The 18,731-nt window shown below is 37.6% G+C and overlaps 1 protein-coding gene across 34 annotated transcripts in view; it reads left to right on the top strand.

Moving 5' to 3' along the window:
* The window catches only part of ATP2B2 (ATPase plasma membrane Ca2+ transporting 2), a 408,804-nt gene that overhangs the window by 320,669 nt on the left and 69,404 nt on the right, over window positions 1-18,731 (top strand). For 12 of the 34 annotated variants that reach the window (XM_071755377.1, XM_071755387.1, XM_071755378.1 and 9 more), the window contains 3 exons: window positions 10,130-10,294; window positions 12,486-12,700; window positions 14,144-14,386. In XM_071755377.1, coding sequence (XP_071611478.1) covers window positions 10,130-10,294; window positions 12,486-12,700; window positions 14,144-14,386 — 623 coding nt within the window. Of the gene's footprint in view, window positions 1-833; window positions 867-2,294; window positions 2,391-8,405; window positions 8,448-10,129; window positions 10,295-12,485; window positions 12,701-14,143; window positions 14,387-18,731 lie in introns of all 34 variants that reach the window. The other 22 variants (XM_071755355.1, XM_071755354.1, XM_071755361.1 and 19 more) reach the window with 6 other exon arrangements.

Consider the following 18,731-nt stretch of genomic DNA (forward strand, 5'->3'; position numbering starts at 1 on the left):
TAGAATTCACCAAACATTTAGCTTAGCATCTCCCAGGCAGTGAATTGCACCTTTTTTTTTTTCTTTTAATTTCCATCCTTTTAATTTGAAGCTGCAGATAGGAAGGCCAAATTCAAATGGGTTTTGTGACCTCCAGTTTCCATTTCTGACCATGCTCAAGTGTTTGCACTTGACTCCACGTGTCTCTGAGGAAATCCCCTTTTACTTTATGAAACACGTTATGAAATGTTCATTGTTTCATTTCTACACACAAATAGCTGCAAGGCCTGGTAAGTTCTAGGAGCATTAAAAGGAGAATGACCAAAACTTCTCCAAATCTCCTATCAGACCAGTTTTGAATATTAGAGTCTAATTTTCTGTCATTACAAGAAATACCCCAAGACAGAGACCTTTTGAGAGCAGCATCTGTTTTGGCAGTGTCTAAAGATTATGTAGGTGAGAAGGAGCAACTTCAGTACTTGTTTGAAGGTGAGAGCTGTTTGCCCAGAGCTCCTTGGTGTAACTGGGTTGGCTTCTCTGGGTGTTTGTTCAGGACACTGGTGATTCTCTCATGGGCACCATGAAGTGTGTAAGAACTTTTTATGGAGACACTGAATCTAACTGGGTAGCAAGAGAATTTCTTCCCATTTTCTAAAGTTGTTGGCATCTTTGTGCTTTTGCAGAGGAGTGCCTGGGTAGACCTGGTTGCAGATCAAGGCCCCGACTCAAATAATGTACTCTCCTAAATAAATCTTGACTTTTTGGAAACCCTGCCAGTGATAAATGTTTGTTTCAGTCTTATGTGGGTGTATGCTTTTATTGTTCATTAACATTTTGTAAAAATCATCATACAGGTGTGAAACAGGAGGATGGACATCAGCTTCCAGGTAGAGTAAGAATTGTGCTGCATCAAATGAAAGGAGGAGGCTTTTAGCCAGCAAGCTTTGGTGCAAATCAGGGTTGAACTAATGATCAGAATAACTATCTTTGATTCAGTCCAATTAAATTAAAGAATAATTTCAAATCAACAGGGTGGTTCATGGCAAACATTTAAGCGTGCACGCGTTGTTGATGTTGCAAATCTTAATGTTAAGCTTGAGTAATCAGTTATTCTCCAGAAGTAAATTACAGTATATTAAATTGCTGCTTGCACTTCATGCTGTGCTGGTTAGTGTGAGCCTCCAAATGGAATAAAAAATAAGCATGAATAACCAAAACAATTTAAGTTATTACCATCACAGTTATCAAATTTGCAATTGAAATTTTCATGAATTTAGTTACCCAGGGTGTGTTTTTAAATCCTGTGTGCTGTTTGTTTTCCTCGCACAGTTTACCATTTGTAAATAAAACATGACCTTTTTGTTGAATAACAAACCAGTACAGTGTGAAGCAGTCACTGTGGCTCAAGTACTGAGGAAGTTCAAGAGTTTTCACCCAGGGTTTGTTATAGGACTTCTGTTTTGAACAATTAACTGACAGAAGCAAAACAAAACTTATTTTGTCTGTTAATTGTAGACTAACTTGCTAAGTGCTAGTGTAAAAAAAAGCAAAACAAGATGAAACAAGCCTTCTGTGAGTGATTCACCTTCCTGTTAGGAAAGATTTCTTGACCTCTTTCTCTTATATACAGATAATTGCTCAAAACAAAGAGTAGTTTTTTTGTTTTTCTGATACTTTTTTTTCCATTTTACCACAAAACAGGCAATTGCATAGAGCCTACTGTGTGGGTTTAAAATAACTCATTATTCTCAAGCCATTTCCACAATTCTAGCTTGTCTGCAGATCCCTGTGCCTTTGGATTAGATTATGGCAGGACATAGATTGAGCCCAGGGATATATCAGCAACATTATCAGAATATGCAACATGACATAAAATACAAAATATGTGATGCTGCATACTTTAAAGCTAACCATACGTTGTGTAAATTCATTAACTCAGTGGAAATATTTCTACCATCTTATTATTTGCATGCATTAAATTTAAAAAAAAAAACCCACACATAAAAGGACCAAGAAATGTACATACTATTATGTACAGTCAACTCTCACCAACTCTGTTAGCTTTATTAATTGTGTTAATACTATTTTTTTTATTATTATTATTTCATGTATGAGTTTTTGCCTTATTTTGTAACACCTTTGTAATGACATTTTGAGTTTGGGCTTTATGTTAATTAATTTAAAACACATTGATTGTGGAGGGGAAAAAGCTGCAGTATTCCATAAATATTTTTTCTTTTGTCATGTGCATTTGTTCATGTTGTTGTTATTAATTTTTTTTTTTGGTGTTTTTTTTTTTATCCATTATTACTCAGTAGATTCTTCCCATCCCTCCTCCCACCCTCCTGCAGCTACAGATGGTGCAGCAGGTGCAAATGCCACTGATAATGCAAATGCCAGCTTAGTCAATGGTACGTCAAGAACACCTAGTGTGTTTTAATTGATAGAATTCTCTCCTGACTGTGTAAGATTTCCTCTTCCTTTTATGAACTGCACAGATGTTGTATGTGCCTGTGTTTACCCTCTGAGAGATCCTACCCTATAAACTCTGTAGTAGCTTATAAGAGATGCCACAAAGATGCTGGGATTTATTCACACAGAATTAAGCGTGGCAGAGGAAGTAGGAATTAGAGATGTGTTTGCCATTAATCAAAGCTGCAATTAGAACAAACAGTTAAGCAAAGTTAGCTTCAAAACTTGTGGGTTGGCTTTATGCAAAGTTTCATTGCAAAGCTTTTCTGTCTGCAGTTGTCAGATCTGGAGAACACCATGATAAATGGATTAAATCTTTTCTTCCAATGTGGCACTCTCATAAGTATCCCTGTAGTAGTCCTCACGTAGTTCTAAGAACCAGTGCTGGGGTCAGGAATCTGACTACATTTCAACTAACAGTGCTTTTGTGATAACTTTTTCTGCTTTGAGCACCTTTTTTTGGAAAGGACTGCTTGAAACATTAATTTTGTGGGTATTTGTGTATGCACTTTGACAGTGATAGTCTGTTGAGCCTGCCTGAGCTTACTAAAAGGAATAAACCAAGACTACTGCAGTCACTTTTGGCTGTCTCATAGTACAGATTCTTGACTCCACATCTAAGTGTGCAGATGTTTCACTATCTCTCTTAATAGTCTAATTCCAGTATCAAATGGAGTGGGTCAGTATTAGTGTAGGCAGCAGCTGTGTTTTGCTGATAGTAAGATCCATCAGCCTTTGTTTGCCATAGAAACCTTTCCCCCTTGCACAGCAGCAGTAATAATGACAAAAATAATTTTACTTTTCATCATGTTGGTGACAATTTTTTTTCCATGCAGGTCAGCAGCTGTTGCATTATGCATGTGAAATTAGTGTTTCTGACATAGCATTATTAAGTACTTAACAAGTACTGGGATTTACTAGTGTAATATCTTATCTAAAGCAATGACATAGGAAATCTTTGAGTCTAATGTAAAATAATTTTATCATTTAAAGAAACCTATGATTAGATATAAAATTTTACTCCTGCACATTCTAAGTTTGCTGGAAAACCAGGATTTACAATCCATCCATCTCCCTGCATGACAGGAAGCTCTTTAATCCTGGTTCCAGCACCCCAATTTCAGATTCCTTAGAGACCAAGAACCAGGAAATTAATGGTGAATATTTCATTCTCTATTTTTTATGCTCTGTAATTATTTTCTGTCGTGTGCAAAAGAAACATGTGCATAGCAGCCTTAGCAGATACCCTCCTTCTGTCCCACTGGGGACTGCAGTGTGATATTTATGCTCAGTCCTGCAAGTTGCTGCACACTAAGTTAAGCATCTGCATAAATGCTTTGCTGGATGAGAGCTGCTGCTCAGCAAGATGCAGAAAGGAGTCCTAAATTGTTCCATCTTGGGCTCTCTGTTAACACATTTTAGTTGCCTGGTAAATATCTGTTGTGTTTGATCCTCATGCCTGAACTCAATACAGAAATTGAGTTCCAAGGGTTATTAATTAAATCACTGACTTAATATGTGATTGTCCATCATCTCCTCTGCCATCAGAAACAACAGTTCCTGGCCACAAACAGCATTGTCACAAAGTGCAGGAGGCAGGGGTTTTGTGCATCTGAGTTAGTTTTTGCTTTGAACTCTTCTGAGGAGAGGTGGCTGAATTAATTCTGTAGATCTTTCATTAACATGGAAAGGAGATAATTCCCACAGTTCCACTTAGCTGACACTGTGTTCAGAGGAGAGCCAAGACTTGGCAAGTGGCAAGATCTGAGTGCTTTGAAATTGTCTGGGAAATTGCTCAGGTCTGACTGCTGTTTATGCTGTGCCTTTTTCTAGTCAGCAGTTACAATGAGTTAGTACTTAAAATGTAGGTGTGTGTTGGAGGGCAGAAAGGAAGGGAAAAAATAAGTCCTAAAGCAGGGAGACCGAGTTCATGTGGATATTTTTTCAGTTTGGATGAATAACATCTGAGAATTCTCCCTGAGATGTGACTGGAAACAAGCATTTTACCTAAAGTGATATATATCTGTGTAGAAAGTACTGTAGAATGAAACAAAAATAAATTATATAATTCCCTTATTAGCTCAGGAAATATTATTGCTTGTTACTTGGAAATGAACTCATTGCCATTTCAACTAAAATGCTGTTATTGTCTCAGTTATCATACATTTGACAGAAGTATTTTGTTTTCAGTCAGCTTATAGTGATAAATTCATATAGGCTTGGGACACAGGCTGTTACCTGCTGTACTGGAGGAACTGTTGGCTTCTAGTAGTTGAGATTAAATTACATCATTGTTCCCTGGTCTCTTTGTTAAAACTGCAGACAATAGGTTTGGCTTTTAAAAGGTTACAAGTTAAGTTTATGACCAATTCTGCTGAAAGGTAGAAAATAATCAAAATTTATTCAAGTATTGTATGTATAATAGGTAATTTTTTCAAAAGAACATGTGGAAAGCATCAATCACTGTGCACAGAGTTTTTAATCCCAAATTTGATTTCCTTAGAAAAGGTGTGCTTACCTTTGCCCCATGCAGCACTACCAGATTCCTGACTCAGGATTTCCATGTTGGGCTGTTTGATTTCTTTTGGCATTTGTTACTCAGAGAATTTGTTACTTAAAATCACATTCTGATACAAAAACATCACGCCAGGCTCAGAGAAATGCCCCAGCTTGAATACTTCATGCCCACCCTTAATTCTCTCAGTTCTGGTGAATGTACACTACAGCTCAATTCCTGCAAAGCCATTTGCAGTAATAATATAAACATTTAAAATTTTCTCCATTTTAAGAGTAGTCATTTACTAAGCACATTGAATAATTATTTAAAACTTCCTATTTGATACAGTGGAATAATTTTTTTTTTCTTTTATAGTGAGCCTGTGTTTTACTAATGCTTTGGCTCTGGTATCACACTGCATGAAAGAATTCCTCATGATTCACTTCAGATGTGTTTGATGTCACTTTCCCCCTCTCTGTAGATTTGCAATGTGTGTCCTTCTGGCTCACTGCAGAGTCTACCTGATTTGGTTAGAAGAGGCCTATAACTCATTTCTGTTGCTGGATGGAGAGATTTTTGGAAAATCAGTAGGGTATTTTATATTTTTTTCTCCATAATACATGAGAACATAACTCTGTTAGCTTCTTCAGTCGAGTCCAAACAGTTCCTCCAAGGAACAAATAATTTCTAATGCCAGCAATAGGTCTTTGTTATTGCCTTTTCAGGAAAGGCTGGAGGAGGCAAAAGGGAGTCCTGGAAAGTTTATTTAAAGAAGTAACTGGATTTTGGGCTAAGAACTTGGGCAGTAATGGTGCCGTGGGTATGTTCCAAAAGCAGAAATTTTAATAAGGTAAAGGCATCAGGCAAAATAATTTCTATTTAAATTAGAAACCTTCAGAACAACTCCAGAAGGCAGCTTGTGTCAGGAGGCTCTATTCTTTTCTGTGCCTTCTGATTTTTAATCCTTTGTTAGAAAAGTGGTGAAAATAACCTCAGATATCTGAGTTCCTCCAGATTTCAGGGGCCAAACACTGTTCCTTTTACTTATTTCCAAACAGAGAAGAAGAAAAAATATGCAAAATTATGCAAAAATTTTAAGTTATTTTGAAAGAATGTTATCAGGATACTAGTAAATGCTCATCCTTTTAACATTTTTAAACAATTCACATGGGTCAGGAAGCTGGGATAGTGTTTTTTGGCCTAGCACTAACTGAAAAGGGAAGATTTCTCAGCAGGGTAGTAATTCTGGAATCTTAATTTCCTCTGTAATTTCTTTCTTTGTTTGTTATTTATAGCCAAGTGCAGGCTTAAAGTTATTTGAAATAGGAGGAAATAAATCCTTTACAGAATTCCTTTATCATAGTTAGCTGCTGTTCTAGCTAAACAACTGGAATATAACAATATTATACCAATATGCCCCAGTAACCTGAGTGCAGTAGCTGCTGAGGTTACAAAGTATTTCTGCAGTATTTATGTTACTGCTAATGATTGCCTGATTTATGTACTGATCTTTCCAGGTAGCCAGCGTAGATGAATTGTTGGTGTAATTGATTGCAGCAATTATGACACCCTTATTAGACAGCAAATGTCTATCATGAAGTTAAACACTTTGATTTACACAGAAAATCAGTGGCTTCTGTGCTTGCCAATTCTGAAAGGCAAGGCTCTGAGTTTGTTTGCTTTCTGGGTTTTGTTTTGGTTTTAGGATGAACATTTTTCAATAACTCCTTTAAGGTTTTGAATTGGATTCTGAAAAAAAACCTTAGAGCAGGACATTGAGCAGACTGTCTGCTCTAAATTAATATTTTCCAGTTCTTAAGGAAGATTTTATCCACCAGCCAGAAATCAGAACCTTTAGAGATGTTCTGTCTTGCACTAACTCTATTAAAAGCTATTGTAGCAGAAATAGCCATTAGGCAGATAGCAAGTTCAACTGGGCAGTGTCTGCACAAAATTTTAAAGCAGATTTCTTAATGAAAATGAACTTTTTTATTCAAGGTCAGAAATTAATGTCTCTTGGCAAAATGACTTTGTAAGATAGATACCACCTTTTAAAACTCAGGGTTATAGCCAGGGTGAGTTAGAAACACAGACAAGCAGTTGATGCTAAATGGTTTCCTTCAGCACTGGAGTAATCCATGAGACAGAGAATAAATGCAGTGAAAGGGATTTTCCTCTGCCTCTGAATTTCTCAGGACCTGTCAGTATGGGGTGAAATATTCTGGTGATACATTTATGGCTGGCTCAGCCTTTTTTGCTCTTTTTGAGAGGGAAGTTTCCAGTGATCGTCCAATGACTGAAAATGCAAGAATTGTGTCTTAGACTTGAATTTTGCTACTGTTATTCACAACATAGAGTGAAAAATATGAATGCATCTGTAGGAGCATATTTGCTGCTGCTTTCTTGTGCATGTCAGTATCAGCTGTACTGCCCTGCTGACTTCCTGCAGCAAGACTTAACCATTGTCATCTTTTGTCATGAACTCTAATGATAGATTCCCAATTGGAATGTGTCAAAAATCCTGTAAAGGTGTCTTACCTATTAATTGTCCTTAGCCTTATTTTCTTAATTGTGATTAATGCATAAATGCAAGAAGAGAACATCATAGATTGTCTCCATGAGATAAAGAGATATATCCCTGGAAAAGTTTCATCAGGGATTCCACCAAGAAATTTTGAATACATTTGAAATTGGTTACTGGCTGTTCTGAATACCAACAGTTCTGTACTGCCTACCTTCTCTTTTGTCATTTTATTTTGTACACACTTGAAATGGTACATTTTCAGTTTAAAAGAAAAGAAAAACAAGTAAGGATTTTGGTAAGACTCTACCTAGCTAAAATATTAAATTGGAAATTACAGATGCACTTGGCAAATCTTTCTTTAGGATAAATCTGAATACAGGAGGATCACTTGGCACTTACATATATAGGAGTAACTAGCTCAATAATGCTATCAAGTGAGGAACATGTAATTTTAAAAAAAATCTGATTTACGTTTTAATTTATTGACACTAGTATTTATATTTTGTTCTAATTTACAACAACTAATTTAATTCTGGAATATATTAGGACAGTCCTGCTGCATGCTGGCATATGCCAGAATTATACCTGTAGTTTTTTCAAGTCACAGCTCTCTAAAATTCCAGTTTAGGAATACTCCCATTCTACTTCCCACTGGACTCTTTTTATTAGTTACACCCTCACAAAAATGTGTGCTGGTATTTAATATTTTACATTACAATATTGAACTTGACTGTAGTTCCTTGAATGTGGCCAGCTAAGTTGCCCATGCTTCTCAGTAAAGGTATTATAACAATGGCTACTGAACAGAAATAATTCTCTGTAACATGCTCATTACTTTTGTCTGCCCTTTTAATTTGAATTCCCATTTTCATGTTCTGTCTTGGGTGAAGATTGTTTACTGTCTGTTGTCTGTTGGAATTTTTCATCATATAGGCAAAATGCAGGATGGGAATATGGAGAACAGCCAGAACAAAGGTAATCTTCTTTCATATTAAGGAGGTTGTGGATTTTATTTTTAGCATGTAGTTAAATTCTGTTAAAATTAAATGAAAATTTGTGATTTGTCCCTGTGTGTGAAAATGGCCCTGCTGTTGAAGTGGAATGTCAAAAAAACCCCAAACAACCAAACCCAACAAAATACCCTACCAAAGAAATTGTAGTATTGTATATATTAGATATTCAGAAGAGCAGAAGATCAGTCTTCCTAATAATCTTTTTTTGGATGATATTGTTGTGTTACAAAGTTCATTTGATTTCATTTTTCTTGTGCCAGTTCTGTATGCCATGTATTGTTAGTGAATTCCCAGCTCTACTTTTGGGATGTCTTGGTGTCTTTGGTGTTTAATGGCATTGTATGGACATGTATTTGTTTGCAGGGAGAAGGGAAAGCCATAACAAAAAGAAACTTTACATTCAAGAGGTTATTTAGCAATGTAGAAGTGTATGACAAGGATAAAGAACAAAAAGTTCAAGAATCTTAGTAGTTTCTTATTTATATGCACTCTCAGGAAGAAATTTAAATAAATATTTTGCTTTATCTGAAGCAAGCTTATGGTTCCCTTGTTATATGAGACACAGCTATATGATTTCTTTGGGTTTTGCCAAGTGAGTAAACTATAACCATCTCAGATAAAGAATGCAAAGGTGGTAGTTCATAAATTTAGAGTTTCAGTTGTTAATGGTACAAAACTATTGAATAAAACTATGTGAAATGAGTAAGTTTTAAGGTTAGATAGAAGAGTTAGATTTCCAGGTCAAAGCAGCATGGTTTTTTACAACCTGTTCATGAATGTCAAAACAAAGCTGTTTCATCTCATTCTGTTTAATTTTCTTGTGTCTGTGTTCAGTACAAACCAGACACATACACATATATAAACTGGAATGTCATTGCTTTTGAAAAACATGCCTTTCTTTTTGATATTAAAATGAAAGTTTCCTTATATCAGCATTCTTCCAAGGAAGGATGGCTGGATGTTACATTTTTTAATGGGAAGATGGTGATTCTCTCACCATCTGACTTGATGCTTGAGTTACCTGAACACTGAATGCTAAGGAAACTTTGGAAGCCTGGTATTGCCTAGAACAGCAGCTCACAGAGTCTGGCCCACTGCTCACTGAGGTGCCCATGCAGTCCAGAGAAGTGAGGCATGGATCATCCCAGGACTCACCTTGTCTTGACAAGGTTTCCACTGAGGTCTGACCATAGGGATGCATGGTGATCTCATGAGACATACCAAGAGCTGGAGCTGTGCCATCATCAAGGTGCCAAAGCATTTCAGAGCTGCTGTTCCAGGCAATCCTGCACTGCTGACACGCTGCTCCTTGCCAAGTAATTTGCAAGACATTAAGTGGTATATATGTGTGTAGCACAAGGTCGTTGGTGGTTTAATAAATAAATAATTTTGTTAAAGTTTCCATGGTATTAAACAAACTGCATTGCATATCCCCATGTGTGTGGAGTGCACGTGGGTGTCCCCCTGCAGAACCCCACTGGGTTCATGGGGGCATCTCTGTCAGTTCTGTGCCCAGTCACAGCCCTCTGTGTTGCAGTCAGCTGCTGCCCCAGCTGCTGCTGGTTGAATTCAGTAAGTATCAGTACTTTAGATCAAATCAATAAATAACAGTTTTGGAGTAACAGTTTTGTTCTGCATTATTAGCCAAGCAGCAGGATGGGGCTGCTGCCATGGAGATGCAGCCACTGAAGAGTGCAGAAGGGGGAGAGGGAGATGACAAAGACAAGAAGAAATCCAACATGCACAAGAAAGAAAAATCTGTTCTTCAGGGCAAGCTGACCAAGCTGGCAGTCCAGATAGGCAAAGCAGGTATGACTGGCTAAGTGACTAAATACCAATGTGTTACACTAACAACAAAGAGGTTGAAAAAAAATTGTTCTTTAAAATGACAGGCATCTTTTACTGCCATGTTTAGAAATAGGTCATCATTGTACTTTTCCAAGGATAGTATGTGGGATTAAAGATCTTCTATTCTTCTGGAAGTCATCTTTGACTGTCAAGAAATGAGAAACTTAGGGCAACTTGGATTGCACTGAATATTTGAATTGAAATGAAAGGCAGCTTTTCTCATAGGCAATATTCCCAAGTGCAGTAATTACATCTTTAATTTCCTCTCCTCTTAGAACTTCTGAGTACACAGTCTCAGCATCTCTAATATCATCTCAAAATACCACTCATGCAATATTTCCCTCTTCTGAAATCAGGATTCTGAAATCATTCTGTTTTCTCTAAAAATCCATATTTCTGCCTTCTACCCAAATATGACACATCTGTTGACTCTTGTATCTGGTACCATCTGGGAGCAGTAGCACTTCTTCTACAGCACGTAGGTAGAAAATGAAAATCTCATCATGACATAAAGCTCATTAAGTTGATTTTTCTGGTGGTATTAAAGAGATCTTGATCTCTATCCAGAATCTTGGCTGGGGCCCTACAACAGATTCCTAACTACCTCTCTCCAGTTTCCTTCTCCAGCTTTACCAGTCTGATTTTTACCCCTGCTATTTCTTCTTATTCTTTTTTAAGTTCATTACACGTAGTTGATCACAGAACCCCACAGTGCCTGAACAGTGCATGACTGGGAATCTGTGCTTCTTTCTACCATATCCAGTTCCAGGGGGTTCCTCAAGTTTCTCTGCTTTGGTGCCAGCTGCACAGCAGTGCACAGTGATACAAATCCACTTCATTTCTTATCATCATTAATTTCTTTGATTAAGGACCTTTTTACATTGCCTTCTGATTATTGCTCTCTTTGGTATTTCAGCAGGCATCTGAATATCACCTTTTAAAGTAATTGTAGAGGGATTTCTAACTGTAACCTGTCAAGTAAAATGAATTAAATTAATTCCTTATTGCCTCACTTGGTTTTTCCTTGTCATTGGGCAATTTAGGGGGATGTCTGGCATTGTCATCTGTATCTGCCTGTACAACATTTTTATGGATTTTCCTTTATCCTCTGGCATTTAGCTGTCTCTCTGACTCATCTGTTTCCTGTCAACTTCAGCATCCTTCAGTTTACCAAACTTTTTTTTCTTTTAACTTCAATCAAGACATGAAATTCACAGCATTCCCCATTCTACTGTATGACCTCATTAGAGAAAAATGAATTTATTTTTTTATATGCAGGCTTAACTGCTTCATAGAAACCTTCCAAAGTACAGTAATCATAGCAAGGCAAAACAGATGTTCTTGTGGAGCCTTCATTTGTATGCTTAAGTCCAGGAAGAAGTTGTGAAGGGAGTGCCATCTTAGCAAAGTCTGTGTCATGGGGAGAACATATTAAATCCTTGGGATTTTTTGTGAATTCTGTCAAGTATTTACTAGTGTCTCTTGTGCTAAACCATCAGTGCTGTACCTCTTTCAAGCCTCTTCTCAAAAAATTCTGCACTGTTTCTGTATGTCCCTTTGAAAAGGGAAATCCTAGAAACATCAGTGTTTGTCACAATTTCAAGGAAAAAAAAATATTAAAAATTCTTCTGTGAATGATTCTGCAGTATTTCTTTGTGGTATTCAGCCAGACTCATCAGTAGAGCTTTTCAAAAATATTTTCTGCAGCAACATACACTACAGAAGACTCTTTTTCTCAAGCCTCTTAAGATAAGCTTATTTAAAAGAAAGATGAGTGTTTGAATACCTGTAGACTAGGAATTTATAAGATGGAGGTTAAAAGGCAGATAAACATTGGCCCAGGCAAAGTCATGTGCTAAATAGAAAAAACAACAGGGGAACCTTAAGCAACAGGGGAACTCGTGTTGACTGAGAAGTTTTAAAGGCAGCAGGAAGATGGTGCTTAAAAATTAATGCAGTGTGATTCAGCTCTTCTGTAGAAATCAGTGATACATTACAGCAGTGTTTCTCCTACATGGTAAAATTTATCATTATCATAGGCAGTGGTACTGGAGAAAATGTCAAGTAGAATAAGAAAACAGTATGTCATATCCAAATGAAAATTTTTTTAACTGTGTTTTGTTTTATACTAATTGATTGTTTCTGTTTTCAGGTTTGGTGATGTCTGCTATCACTGTCATCATTTTGGTACTATATTTTGCCATTGACACATTTGTGGTCAACAAGAAGCAGTGGTTGCCTGAGTGCACTCCTGTCTATGTTCAGTATTTTGTGAAATTCTTCATTATTGGTGTTACTGTACTTGTGGTTGCTGTTCCTGAGGGACTTCCACTTGCTGTCACTATTTCTCTGGCTTACTCTGTAAAGGTAAGAAGCATTAAAAGCAGGCCTGGGAGAAAAATGCTGTTAAATTTGCTAGGAAGTTGTTCATCAGGTTTCCTCAGGTGTACTGGAAGTTGGCCTGTGAATTAATGTGCAGAAAATGTTGATGAGAATGATATTTCTTTGAAGTGAAACTTTACTTAGATTGAAAGTATTTCTGATAAAAATAAAATATGTGTTCTAATACATATCTTTAAAACTGCTACAGGAATAGTGAACAACAGAAGTACCTGCTGAGTTTGCAGGGTTACCAGGAATTTATTGAGCAGATTACTATGACAATAGTCCAGTAACTGTGTCTTCAGATTCTCTTGTGCAGTTATTACCAAGTTTTGACAGTAACTTGAAGCATCCATGAGCACTGTTCAAAGAAATGAAAAATTTCACTGGAGCTTTCCTGTACTTTACTTAAATGCAGTTGCAGTTTTTTGTAGCCAATGTAAATGATTCTATTAGGAAACGAAAGATCAATAACATTCTGGACTTAGATTATTCATCTGGGAGTTTACTCAGGTTATTTTAGCAATTTAGTCAGATTGGCCTTGCTGAAATATTCTGATTATCTTTTATGATGTTTTTGTAAAGTTTATTTCCATTCAATATATAAACAATAACATATGAACGTCAGGAGGGAATAGCTACACTTATCATGTAGTCAAACATCATCATTATAAGAAGAGCTTGTCTCAAGCATAGGGTTTTGCTAATAAAGTCTGTAGCTGCTTTTAGAATATTTTCATGTTCTTATATTCTTCATCTGGCAACACGTGTCAGAATCAAACTGCAATACAGCTTTGTGTGCAACTGGTGATGTTGTGCCCTTTGAGGATAAAATAGTGTCTGAAAGTGAGGATAAAATCACCTTGCCTGAAAGTCTAAGGGCAAGGTGATTGGGCACAGAATTTTTTTAATGTTTAAACTATATAAAGAAGGGTAACATATTTCCAGGATGAATGTGCATCTTGTGAAAAAGATGCTCTGTGGAATGGAGGACTCTGGTGGGTTTCTGTGGGGTTGGATTTTTTTCCATTGTTGGGTTTCTTTCTTTCCCAAAGGGTACAGTCCCTTTCTGGTTGCAAGGTTATATCCTGGCACTGGAAAGAATTTTTTAAGAAGTCTAATAATTGCTGTCATGACTCCATTTAAAAAAAATCTTGTTATCTTCAGGTTCTTCAGCTAATCTTTGTTGTTCTCACTGTTCCTTAGAGTGTATGTATACTGCAAAAAATGACCAAAGTTTATCAAAGGCAAAATTATTTCAAGGATGGTCAGTGCTTGGTTGTCTTTTACTAGGACATGGGCTCTAGTTCAGGGAACATTATGTTCTAATGAACAAGACTAAATACTTGGCTTTTTTGACTTCTTATGAGCGATGTTAAAAATCAGAGCAAATCTTGAAGGTTTTTTTTTTTTTTTGCTTTTTCTCAGAAAATGATGAAGGACAACAACCTGGTCCGCCACTTAGATGCTTGTGAAACCATGGGTAATGCCACAGCCATCTGCTCTGACAAGACAGGGACTCTGACCACCAACAGGATGACTGTTGTCCAAGCCTACGTTGGGGATGTCCATTACAAAGAGATCCCTGACCCAGATTCTGTACCTGCCAAAACCCTTGAGCTGCTGGTTAATGCAATTGCTATCAACAGTGCTTACACTACAAAAATTCTGGTAAGTGTGCTTGTTCTTGTCACTGAAATGAAACTTAGCAAAAGGGGCTGTAGCTGTTTAAAGTGTTAATTCCTTAACACCCAGGTGTTGGGTAGAAAGCTTTACCTACTGTTGAAACCCTCAAAATGAGAACAGGTGCTGAGCAAACTGTATTTTATGTTTTTCTTTTAAGGATAAGGATGTATCAATAAGTGCAAGACTTGCATTTTCAGAACTGCTGTTGTTAGGTTGGGTTGGCTCAGTTTTGGTGCAGGTACATGTGCAAACACAATTTACTGAGACTTCAGCTGTATAAAATTATTATGTGCCTGAGAACTTTCAATTCTCAAGCAGGACAAATTGCCTTGGCTAAATGGATGAAGTTAATCATCTTTATTCATTTTGGTTTTAAGTGAATTACATCCAGAGGTATTTATTTAGTCTGCAGAGGAGGGCAAGATGGAAATAGAGCATTTGCTTTTGTGGTATTACATTCTTCTGTATAGAGCTAATTAAGAGGCTGAAAACTTCTGCAGTTTCAATAGATGTGTTCTTTCAAAGGTCAAGCTTAATCTTAATGTTGCAGAACAAATGCAGGGGTTTTTAATTTGTGAATTTATGTATTGTCCTTTTTGTAGCTCTCTGCTCAGCTGCTGAACAGTCTTGCTTGAACTTCATGTTTGTTTTAAAAGTAGTCTTTTAAAGTACAATCCCAGAAAACTTGGTGAGTGCTGGAGTATATATTCCTTCAGTTCTTGCTAAGTGTCTGGATATCAGCAATAATCAAAATGTGGAAGAATGTTCAGTGAAACCTGATGCAGATGTGCAAAATGTGTTTGTGGTAAAGGTGGTTTAGCCATGAGTGGTCTCAAGGATTGTTTTACCAAGGTTCATGTCTGAAGTCACACCCAGCTCAGGCACCCTTCAGACAGTGCCCTGGGCTGTGCTGCATTCCCCCTTCTGTTCTCACTGAAAGGAAAATGGGAATTCTGTTCTCTGGAAAGGAAAATGGGAGGAGAACCAGTCCCCCAGACAGGCTGAGGTTAGGCTGAGGTAACCAGCTGGGTTGGCTGCAGTGAGGGATGGGCCTTGCATCCTCAGGTGCTCCAGTGCCAAAGCTGTGGAATAGCTCAGAATGAGTATTGATGATAGAGGCTTTATGGACTCTAATTTGCATATTGTGAATTAGCAAGAATATTTTACTATTGCTGGCTACCTCAGGATTTAAAAAACGAGTAGAGCTTTTGATTACTGGGAGGAGAAACATACACTGTATTTATTTTACCATTTCAGCCTAAGTAAGGGCAAGTACTTTTGTAAAAAGAGAACCCAACATCCTCAGCAGGCAGGCTGGGCTCAAGACAAGGTAATACAGACAAGTTGGGAGAGAGGAATGGAGTAATTTGGGTTTGTACAACTGCTGCAGTGGGGGTGCCAGACACCAGCATCAGTCCTACTGGAGGAGTTTTCCTCATTTCCTAAGCAGCAGAGTGGCAGCAGACTGGGTTGGTAGGGAGGTCAGGTGTAACTGGCAGAGCCAAGCTTGGTGTCAGCTGAGCTTCATTTGGTTCATGTTTTGCTTGAAATGAAACACAGTAACAAAGTGTTCAACTTGCTCACCAGCTGGACCCCTCTAAATCTCGGGATGGTTTCAGGTTTATGAGGAAGGCGTGGGGAGACATCAGACTTTCCCGAGTGATGCATCTGTAATACTGAGTTTAATGTTGTGCCTTTCTCTTCTGGAAACAGTTTTGACTGGAAAATTGCTGGTCAATGATAGTTCTGAAAGTTCATTTCAATTTCAATATAGTTTTGATTTCTTTTTCTCTGGTTTCACTTCATTTCTTCTTGTTGAAATGGGTGTCTATTAAAATTAGTCAATATTTCACCAGTTCAGCTCTTTTTTAGCTTTGCACAGAGACAAATTCTCTGTAAAATGGATAAATGGGTGAAATCCTCTGGAAATCACCTTTGCTCTGGCTGCATATCAGATGACTTTTTAGCTGTTACAACAGCATCATAGATCAAGCTTTGCACAAGAGTAACAACTGCAGTATCAGAGGACTTCACTTTATTCAGTGTTTATAACAAGCTTAAGCTAAAGTTTAAGATACAAGGTATTGTTCCATAGCCCTCATTCATTTTAATTCCTAAATAAATACAGTAAAAAATATGTAAGGGAGTTATTTTCCAGATGAAGTGTATAGAATTACTTTTCTAGCTCCTAGTACTAAGCACACAATAGTGTGCTCATTCTTAAAGCATACTTAATCAAACTGTGAATATCAGCTCAAACCCAAAGGGCATATAAGTGTTTTATCACTAAGATTGGATTTTACATGTTCTGTTTTTAGTTATCTGGTTATGCATATGCTGTAAATTGGGCTTTGTATGAACTTCTGTTGAGAGTGATCACATGTGGGACCATAAAATTAGTCAAGATGCTCTGCTGAATGAGAAATATTCCCTCTTGCGTTGTCTTTTGATTAAGGGGCAATTGAACCATTGATAAAATTATAAAAAGAAAATAATATAATTGCTTGGGATAAAAGATTTGAATTTTCCTGAGAAATTAAGCACAAATTATTCCATCTGAACAATAGCATCATTAAACGTAGTTCATTTTAATGCTTTCCAAGGATTAAGTTACTGGTTGAGCTGATTTTGCATTCCATTAGCTTTAGAGCAACATTAATTCTGCTTTTGTGCTGTTTATGTGCAAGTGTTCTCCAGAAAACCTTACTTTTCCAGTATTCATGTTTTAGACAGCTTTCCCCCACAGAAGTAAAAATGAGACTTGATGTATTTTTGCATGTGAGCTGCCATGAGGGGTGCAAAGCACCTCTCATTCTGAAAGTGAAATCTGCTTTTTGGGAATACTTTAAATGCATTTGGAGAAGTCAAGTGGTCTTGAACATCATGAAGCAATAATGACACAGAGACTCAAAGTACCAAAAGCAGTGATTTGAACTCTTCTGCTGGGCTCTTGCTTGCATAAATCCAGTTTTAATTAGGAAAGTATTTCTTCTTCTAATTTCCTGAAAACTGGCAGAGGGTGTAGATGAAATGCTTGCTGGATGGGTATAATGTGTTCTTATTAAGAAGAGATCACAATTAGTATTTAATTGAGTGATTTTCAGCACCAGTGGAAAAGACCCATCTGAAGCCATTATTGTCAGGCTCCTCACAGGTATTTCATTTGGTGCTTGGTAGGTGCCCAGGGAGCAGAAAAGCTCCTGATGCCTGTGCTAGGTGAACCTCTGGATCTGCATCAGGAGCACTGCTTGCAGTTCCAGCAATCTGCAGCATCCTTTACTGCATTTGCACAGCATGTGGCACAGTGCAGCTGCACCCTAAAACCAAGGATCTGGAAGGAGAAAAGAGACATCCCAGCAAAGTGCAAAACACTCTCACTCCCTCTATACCTTCTGCCAAATGAGGAAATGAAGTAAATATATGTGAGCCTATATGTTAGGAATGACAGTCAAGTAATGAATGTGACCTTGTAGAAGTTTGGAGAAAAAAAGCCCTCTGTCTGATAAACCAACAGGGTGAGTGGAAAAAAAAAAAAAAAAAAAAGCAGGTAATTTTATGGCAGCCAGACCAGAGAAAGCAATGATTCCTGTCTAGGATGTCAGAATAACACCTGCATGTCACACTAGAAGATCTCCTAAAGATATCAGTGAAATAGCCAAGGTTGCTGCCAGCACCCAAATTCAACCACATTCCTACCACAGCCCTACAGGGGGGGTCTCTGCCAAACCTTTCCTAGCCAGGCTGTAGGGATGGCTGAGAGGGCCCCAAATAACCCCCCCAGGGAGGAGCAGGGCTTCCCCACAAGTTCCCCTGAGGGGAGTCTTTCCCTGGGGGGGAGAGCAGTGGTTCTGCTCCCTGGGAGAAAGCTGCTGAGGACACAGGCTGGGCAGCAGTGGGGTGAAGCTGCAACCTCAGCTCAGCCATCAAGGTTTTCTAGGAGGGAAAGAAAGCTGTGTCAATTCATCTTCTTGCTTTGTGTCATTACTTTTTCCTGAATATAGAATAAAAGACCTAATTTTCCTAAGTGGCACAAAAATCCCAATGTCTTTATACTGAAAGCAGTTCTCACGATTTTGTCACAGAATTTCATTGTTACAAATAAATAGTTCTTTTGAGTGATTGCTGCAGAACACAGGCATGAATGCACTTCAGACTTTCTTGGAGAAAAGAGGTGGAGGGAAGCTGGCAGAGCAGGTAGGTAACCTGTAATATATGAGAACAATAAGAAAAAATTACACTCTACAAGAGCAAAAATGTAAAAGTAATAGAAAGCAAGATTTTAGCACAATAGCTGCTTTGAAGGAATAGATTAAAATTTACTGTGGTATTG

This window comes from Heliangelus exortis, chromosome 12 (genome assembly GCF_036169615.1).
Source record: "Heliangelus exortis chromosome 12, bHelExo1.hap1, whole genome shotgun sequence".
In the NCBI taxonomy this organism is placed as follows: Eukaryota; Metazoa; Chordata; class Aves; order Apodiformes; family Trochilidae; genus Heliangelus; species Heliangelus exortis.